Raw genomic sequence first — 8625 nt, 5'->3', positions numbered from 1 at the left:
CCCCCCCCCCCCCCCCCCCCCCCCGTTCCCCATGCTGCCCCAAGTCCTCCTGGAGCCCCGTGTGACCCCTCCCCAGTCCCACTGTCCTCAGAGCCAGCAACCAGGAGCTGGAACTGGAGTTTGCAGCCTTAGCTTTTCATCCACTGACACTTGTCTTTACTGTTAAACTAGTGGCTGTTTGCCCCTCGGGGGCGGCTGTTACTCTGGGGAATACCGTAGGAATGTTTGGGATGGGGAAGGGTCTGTGTGGGCCATTTGGGGCCCAGTCCCAGAACCAGTGGGGGGGGGGTTTGCCATGCAGAGGGCTCTGGCCCTTGCTCCCATTCTCAGCTCTACTGTATCTGGAGAGACCCTCCACAGCTCTCCGCAGTGTATCCCCTCCGCTCGCCAGTCACCCCGCACTGTGCATATTGCAGCAGGACCCCGCCGTGGAGGGAGGGGGAGTCGCCCTTGAGGAGAGACTAGGTTGCCTTTCCTTCCTGTGCCATCTGCCCATGAGGGAATGTGATCTCCCCTCACAGGCGCTTCTCCTGGGACAGACCCAGGGGCCTTCGCAGGAGTGGGGAGAGACTGGACGCAGAAATCGGGCGGCTTGCCACGGTAAAGGAGAAACACTCGCCTCTGGCTAAAGCGAGGACAGTGACAGGGCCCCGGCAGGGTCAGAGAACCTCTCTGCTTGGGTCAGTCTCACCGGGAGGGCACACGGCAGCTCTTCCTCGGCTTGCCAGGCGTGGGACGCTCCAGCCATGTGCTGGGTTGAGCAGGGGATTGTAATGGGCAAGGCAGCCTCTCTGGGAGATAATGGTCCAGGAGGCTAGACTCCAGCCCTGGGTGCAGAGTAGTGTTAGTAGCTGATAGGTGCCATAAGCTGCAGGGCTATTCCAGTGGCCCTAATCTCTCCCAGGCACTTTACGTGTCCTGCAGCCATGCCCCCAATGCTGTGCCCTGGCGAGCTCACGGGCCAAGCAGAGGCACCAGGGCTGGCACTTGGACATGGTGGTGGTGCTTCAGGAAGCTGCACTCCCCCCTCGGAGACAGCTCTAACCCACTCCCAGCTGCAGGGGGCCAGGGCAGGAGGCGGTGTGTGGCTGGAGGCGTGTGCAGCTGGAGGCGCTGTGCAGAGGCGTGTGCGGCTGGAGGCGCTGTGCAGAGGCGTGTGCGGCTGGAGGTGCTGTGCGGAGGCCTGTGCGGCTGGAGGTGCTGTGCAGAGGCCTGTGCGGCTGGAGGCGGTGTGCGGCTGGAGGTGCTGTGCGGAGGCCTGTGCGGCTGGAGGCGGTGTGCGGCTGGAGGTGCTGTGCGGAGGCCTGTGCGGCTGGAGGCGCTGTGCGGCTGGAGGCGCTGTGTGGAGGCCTGTGCGGCTGGAGGTGCTGTGCGGAGGCGCTGTGTGGCTGGAGGCGTGTGCGGCTGGAGGCGCTGTGTGGCTGGAGGCGTGTGCGGCTGGAGGCGTGTGCGGCTGGAGGCGCTGTGCGGAGGCCTGTGCGGCTGGAGGCGCTGTGTGGAGGCGTGTGTGGCTGGAGGCCTGTGCGGCTGGAGGTGCTGTGCGGAGGCTGTGTGGCTGGAGGCGTGTGTGGAGGCGTGTGCGGCTGGAGGCATGTGCGGTTGGAGGCCTGTGCGGCTGGACGTGCTGTGCGGAGGCCTGTGCGGCTGGAGGTGCTGTGTGGAGGCCTGTGCGGCTGGAGGCATGTGCGGCTGGAGGTGCTGTGCGGAGGCGCTGTGCAGCTGTAGGCCTGTGCGGCTGGAGGTGCTGTGTGGAGGCGCTGTGCAGCTGGAGGCGTGTGCGGCTGGAGGTGCTATGTGGAGGCGTGTGCGGCTGGAGGCGTGTGCGGCTGGAGGTGCTGTACAGCTGGAGGCGCTGTCTCTCACATGAACTGACCCCTTATGCTCCATGAGGATCCCATGCCCCCCCACTTGGTGTATATGAGTCCTGAGCCCCAGTGTTCTGGCCCTATCCAAGCTCAGGTAGCTCCATTCTTCCCCCCCCCCGAGTGCCCCTGCACTCTCAGTTGGACACATTCTACTTCATCTCTTGGTAGTGTGGCCGTGTGCTGTTAACCGGTGCCCTGTTCCACCCCAGAGATGGCTTCATTTCAGGGTTCCCAAACTTCTCCTGCCTTGTGGGAGTGTTATGGTGCTTAACTAATTAGGGTTTGTCAGACCCTACTGTGCTGTGACCCTGCACTGACAGCACGCAGCCCTGGTATCGTGTGTCTCACCCAGATGTCTCTCAGCACAGTGGGGAAACTGAGGCTCACTGCGCTGATTTATCTGTGGTCATCCGACAAGCCTGTGGCAGTCAGGAACAGAACCCAGATCTCCTGGCCTAGTTCCAGGCTCTGGCCCCTTGACTGTGCACCTTGAGTGGCCAGGTGGGAGCAGCCTTGGTGTCTGCGGGGCCTATGTGCTGGGCCTATGTGCCTCAAGCCATGTTCAGCATGTTCTGACCCCCGGCTGAAGCTTTCTCCTTTTTCTTGCCCACAGGACCGGAGCGAGCACACCCATCTCTGCCCCACCTCCTCCTCCTCCTCCACCCCACTCGGGCAGCACGGCTTTGTGTCCTCAAAGCTCCTGCGCCAGCTGCAGGGCCGCGTGAGGGAGCTGCGGGCAGAGAACGCCCTCTACCGCGGGGGCAGCCTGGAGGACCTCGCCGCCCTGCGGGCAGAGCCAGGCCAGACGGGCAGAGACAAGGTAATGGGGCCGGCGCTCCCCGCAGCCTGGCCTGAGGGACTAGCCGCGAGCTGCAGGCTGTGACTGCCGAGTTCGGCTGCCCAGGCTCACGGCAGCCATGTGCTGGGTTCAGCGGCCCAATCCTCAGAGGTATTGAGTTGTCTACCGCCTGTTGAAAGCCATTTAGGTGCCTAAATACCTTTGAGGACCAGGGCTGAGTGTCTCTAAGCTCCCCTTCCTTCCCTGTCACTGTGGCTTTCCTCAAACCCTCCCCCTGCCCCCGTGTCCTCGTCCCCACCCACTTCCGAATTGTCTCCCACACTCCCAACCAAGTCGCTTTCCTCCTTCCTCCTCCCTCCGGAAGTTGTCTCTTGGGCTCCACCTGCCACAGGCCAGGAGACCTTCTCACCGAGCTGTGTCAAGCTGCACGGGTGGGAAGGAGCTAAATTGTTCGGAGCCCAGCTTGCGTGATTTTTCTCTTTTCCCTGTTCCAGAGGCTCCTGACAGCAGCTCTCTCTTTCCCACAGTTCCATGGGGCAAGCTGTGGGAAATAGCGCATGTAGGAAGTGGGGAACATGAAGCTGGAGCAGGTGGAAGAGTCGTCTTCTGTGGACAGACAGTGGGTGGTGGAGGCCTGGCTATGGCAGGGGTGGAGTCACTCTCGACGTCGCGGGTATCCAGCGGCGCATTCGCTGCGCCCGGGAGTGAGGAAAGAAGCCAATCATATGAGCTTGAGAAGAACCCAGGACGTTCTCCGCTGAGCAACTTGTGTAGACGCGACCCCGTCACAAACTCTGGGCTGCTCTTCATGCCCCTGGGCTCAGTTTCCTGCTTGGTGAAGCCAAGGCCCTTGTTCCCTTCCGATCAGACCCGTTCAGTCAGTGGGTGAAGCCGGGAGTGATTGGTCAGGGAGGGGATCTAGGGCACTACTGGAGCCAGGCAGTGACTGTTCAGCGCTGGGGCCAGTCCAATGAGCAAGTCCAGGCAAACACTGGAGCCCAAGTGGAAAAATCTCCGCTGATGCCTCAAGGGGTTGATGCTGCGGGAGGCTGTGAGAGAAGGGGCAGAGAGGGTCTCATAGCCCCAGGAGTGGGGTGTGGAGTGATGTCTTTTCTGCTAGCAGAGGGAAGGTGGAGGAGCATTGCACCTCTGGGCTGAGCGTGGGTGGCTCTGGCAGCTACAGGGCAAAGAGTGCCCGTTGTGGCTGGGGGCAGCGGGTATTTGTATGTGTCTGAAGGATGCCTTGGCATCCTTTAAACCCTATCCTGGCTCCTGTGCCAAGCAGGAGGCACTTGATGCTAAGCTCTTTGGGGCAGGGACTGGGCCTTCCTCCCCGTTTGCACAAGGCAAGTGCTACCAGCATATAAATAATGATGTTAACTCAGCAATCTGCGGGTAATTACCAAGATGATGATGATGATAATCCCTAGGTCTTCTATAGCACTTTTCATTGGCAGACCTCAAAGCTCTTTAAAAAAGAGGTCAGCTTCATTATCCCCATTTTACACATGGGGAAAGTGAGGTACGTAAAGATGAAGTGGCCTGCCCAAGGTCATCCAGCAGGCCCGCCAAGAATAGAGCCCAGGTCCCCTGGGGGAGTGTGTGTCAAATATTCCAGAAGCACAGGCCTGCCCCTCACAAGAGCAAGCCAAGAGGTCTGGGCACAGCTCTGGCTGGTTGGGCTGCAGCATCTGAAGATGGCTCAGGATTCTGCATCTTGTTTTCAGTGCTGGTTGCGATCCGTCTGGGTTCCAAGTAGCAGCAGAGCCATCTTTGCAATGCCTCCGTGCAGTGCTTTGCCAGCTTTCAAAATGCAACTGGGGGCAGGTCTGCGTCAGAGTAGCCTAGATGTCAGGTATGAGGCCTGAGCGGAGCCAGTCTCTGGGCAGCCTAATGAGCGCAGCTGGCCTACAGTAGGCTGCCTGATGGGCTGCATCCCCCAGTTGGTGGGCAGCAGCTGCAGGCCAGCTGTTAAGCCCAGCACCAGTGGTGTTTGGGAGTTGCTCAAAGCATTTGCTCCTGGATGTGCTAGTTCCTATACCTGCTTGTTTCCAATCCTACTTGTGCCTTGCCTCAGGCCAGGTAATCCAGCGCTGACCCTCAGCTCTGATGTCTAACTCCAGCTCTTCCCCGGGCGCCTAGTCTTGGCTACTGACACCTGTTCCAACCACTAGGCCTGACTGCCCACCCCCCGGTCTCCGAGACTGGGCAGAGGGTGAGTTCCAGGGGCGGTCAGCACCGTGACATGGTCCCGCTAAACTTGCTCACTCCACCGCAGCAGTCTTTGTAGATGTGCTGCTACAGGCTAGCTTCATTCCCTACACCAGCATAGTGTGGTTAAATGCCGAGAGGGGGATGCTAAAGTGGATGTTGATCAGTTTTTTTGCCTCAGCGCTTCAACCTGTCTTTAAAAAGCCCCGGGTGTTAGTGAAAGGTAAGCCTTGGCCTCCTCGGGGCACCACAGCATTGGTAGATTTGGCGCATCCTGAAGCCTAGCAGGCAGAGCACTCCCGATGCCGTGCAAGCCATGGTTAACCCACTCGTCCTACCCCCGCCAGCTTGTGACATGAATACACCGGACCAGCACAATCACGACAGCTGTACCTCTTACTACCTGCAGGGTGTTTCCAACTGCTGTCCATTGCACGGGACCAGTGTATTGCACCCATGGCTGTAGGTACTTTGTATATAAAAACAACACGGCACACTCGGAGCGCCTGGTTTTATATGTATGGGGGGAGGGGTTTTGGGGGGAGTGGGGGGGTAATTTTGTTGGGGTGTTTTAAGAGAAGCTTGTCAAGCAGGCCCCTCAGGGCAGTGTTTGGAGCCAGGCTAAAACTGCAGTAGCAGGGTGACGGTGGGGAAAAGAAAACACAAAACAAGGGGACCCCACAAATACTGGAGCCGTGTGACACCTTGGGCCAGAATAAACGTTTTATCCCCCACAAAATGCCTCCTAGTTGCATCAGTTTCTAGTCACATCTAATAACATGCACGGTTCTGCAGGAGGCAAATTGAACTCATTAGTGTCAGACTGTAGGAACTGACCAGGGAGACTTGTTCCAAAATAATCCGCTTGCAATAGCGTCACCAGCAGAGAGACCCTACCACAGGGGTAGTAGGATTGGAGCAGAGCCGTTTTCCATGAGGCCAAGCGCTCAGGTCTAGATCTACAAAGGGACTTAAGCAGGCCGGAGATCCTCAACCCCCCTGCTCAGCTTCTATCTAATCCTGTCGTTGGCAAGTTTCCGCAAGCGCCTCTGTGGCTAGTGGTGCACGTGCCCAGAGCCGCCAATGGCCTGACACCTCTGAGCCTTGGGATGCCCATGTTCCTTTGTGGAGCTAGTCCTCAGCACCTAACACGCACCTGCTGAGCAGAGCAATGCTGAAAATGCTGGGCCTAGTCACTGGAGAAGGGTGTGGGGCCAGGAGATTGGGAAGTTGGTCAGGAGCAAAAGATGTGAATGCGTCTGCGACTGGTGACAGAGCAAGAGGCTGCGGTGACTGTAGAGGGGTCAACATGGTACATTGGTCGCCGTCAGGATTTGAACTGGCCAGCTTTGTCCCAGAGCTTGTACTGTGCCCTAAGAACTGCAATGGCTGCTTCCCCCTGGACGGGCTGGCAGAGCTGCCTGTAATCTGGGAATGTGCTCAAAGCACCTTGCTCTTCTGTGCTGGTGGAGAGGGGACCTGCCCCTTCCATGCTGAATGCTAATAAACAGAGAGCGCACATTGCATTTTATGCTTTAATAAACAGCATGATAACAAAACAACCATCACACTTACATGCAAGGGGGCTGGATACAAACGGGAGGAAAGGCTAATAAATACATTGCAGTTGCTATTTCCACTATATACTAAAGCTGGGGAACCTACTTCTAATGCTATAAAGTCATGTTTGAGGTGGGAATGACTCTCCCTGCAAAACTAGTTCACAACCCCTGCAGTCCTGCCACCAACCGAAGTGCTCATCAACACACGTAGGAGCACTGAAGTTTAACTAAGACCTGCTGTATGCACAGTGTTTGTACGGCTGTATGCCAGGGGGGGAGAGGGAGGTGATTTCTTACCAATCTAGATATATGGTAGAACACCTAGTGTGGAGCGTTAGACTGTATAAAGTGCCTTAGATGAGTATAATTTATTCCCCTTCCTGTATGGACTAAGCTGTATCACTGCAAGCACCTTTACATTGCTTTAACTGCAGCCACGTGAGGGGCAGGCCCCTTGACTATACTGCTATGGCGAAAGCCGTACCATGTCTGGGTGGAACCAAGGGCACTAGCTGGGATTTAAACCTATTTAGTTAAATCAGTGCAAACCCTCCCTGGACACACTCAGTAACATCAGCTTATTTTGGTTTCGCTTACGTCAACGGGGAACAAGTTACAGTTAAACCCACATGAGCCACTTTTACCTTGGCCTAAGAGTGTCCACACAGGCATTTATATCTGTAAGGGAGAAATGAAGTTAAGTTAAACTGCAGCGACTTTCTTGTGCAGGCAAAGGTCTAAGGATCCCAGTGCAAACAGTACCCGGGGGAAGCAATCAGTGCTTGTGAACTGGACTGGCAGCTAACAGCAGGCACATGGGCTCAGACTTTTACAGGTACTTATGTGCTAGTTCCCATCAATGTCAATGGCAGTTAGGCAGCTCAATACCTTTAAAAACCCTGGCCATAACTCCTTGTGTTGCAGAGAGATGGCACTGCCTGAATGGGACCCGCACTCCTTTGTGACACTGAATTTCGAATAGGGCTGTCAAGCAATTAACAAACCGAATCGCCATTAATCACTCTGTTAAACAATAATAAAATACCATTTATTTAAGTAGTTTTGGATGTTTTCTACATTTTCAAATATATTCAATTACAACCCAGACTACAAAGGGTACAGTGCTCACTTTATATTTATTTTTTATTACAAATATTTGCACAGTAAAAAACAAAGGAAATAGTATTTTTCAATTCACCTAATACAAGCACTGTAGTGCAATCTCTTTAGCATGAAAGTTGAACTTACATATGTAGAATTATGTACAAAAACCCCCTTGTAGCAGGGTGGTTACTCCACTCCTGCCTGAGGGGTTTAAAACAGCCCTGGCAGAGGGCTGGGGCAAAGGGAAAAGCTACTGGGCTGATTGGGGAAGTAGCCACAGCTGGGCCACGCCCCAATCAGGCCTCAGCTGGCCCTATATACGAGGCTGGGAGCCAGGAGCCTCTCTCTACCTTCAGGAAGAGAAGGGCCTGGCTGCAGGGAGCTAGACACAGAGTACCTGAGTAGAGCAGGGCTGGGGAGCTCCAGCCTGGATAGCCCCAGGCTGCGGCCTGGTAATAGGCCAAGGGGTACTGGGGGTTGCAGAGGGCAGCCCACGGCTAGGCCAAGGCAGTAGGTCCAAACCCAACCTTGCCTGTGATGAGTGGCCTATACTGCAGTCTGCCCCAGGGAGCGGGGGCTAGTTGGAGACTGGCAATGGCCTTATTCTGAGGTGAGGTGGGGATAGTGGGTGGGGGTTCCCCAGGGAGGGGAGACCCTAGTACTAGGGTTACCATATGTCTGTTTTTTCCCGGACATGTCCGGCTTTTCAGCAGTCAAACCCCCATCTGGGGGGAATTGCCAAAAAGCCGAACATGTCCGGGGAAAATGCCGGCCAGGCACTTCCCCTCCCGCGGCTGCTCTGCTCCTCCCCTGACTCTTCGGCTCTGTTTAAGAGCCGAGCTGCCCGAGCGCTATGGGCTTCAGGCAGCCCCCTTGCCTCCGGACCCCAGCTGCCGGCCGGGCACTTCCCCTCCCGGGCTCCAGCGGCGCAGGGTCCGGAGGCAAGGGGGCTGCCCGAAGCCGGTAGCGCTCGGGCAGCTCAGCTCTTAAACAGAGCCGAAGAGTCAGGGTAGGAGCAGAGCCTCTGGCCGCGGCGGCTCTGCTCCTCCCCTGACTCTTTGGCTCTGTTTAAGAGCCGAGTGCT

At 56.6% G+C, this 8625-nt stretch overlaps 1 protein-coding gene across 1 annotated transcript in view; it reads left to right on the top strand.

Annotated features, from left to right (window-relative positions):
- LOC117888247 (putative ciliary rootlet coiled-coil protein 2) overlaps positions 1–5371 on the top strand; it is a 59863-nt gene extending 54492 nt beyond the window's left edge. The window contains exons 26-28 of the mRNA XM_034791476.1: positions 522–600; positions 2479–2685; positions 3159–5371. Coding sequence (XP_034647367.1) covers positions 522–600; positions 2479–2685; positions 3159–3218 — 346 coding nt within the window. The 3' untranslated portion in view covers positions 3219–5371. The remainder of the gene's footprint in view (positions 1–521; positions 601–2478; positions 2686–3158) is intronic.
- Positions 5372–8625: the final 3254 nt, after the last annotated feature.

This window comes from Trachemys scripta, chromosome 15, assembly GCF_013100865.1.
Source record: "Trachemys scripta elegans isolate TJP31775 chromosome 15, CAS_Tse_1.0, whole genome shotgun sequence".
Lineage (NCBI taxonomy): Eukaryota > Metazoa > Chordata > Testudines > Emydidae > Trachemys > Trachemys scripta.
This window is presented reverse-complemented; position numbering and strand designations above follow the sequence as displayed.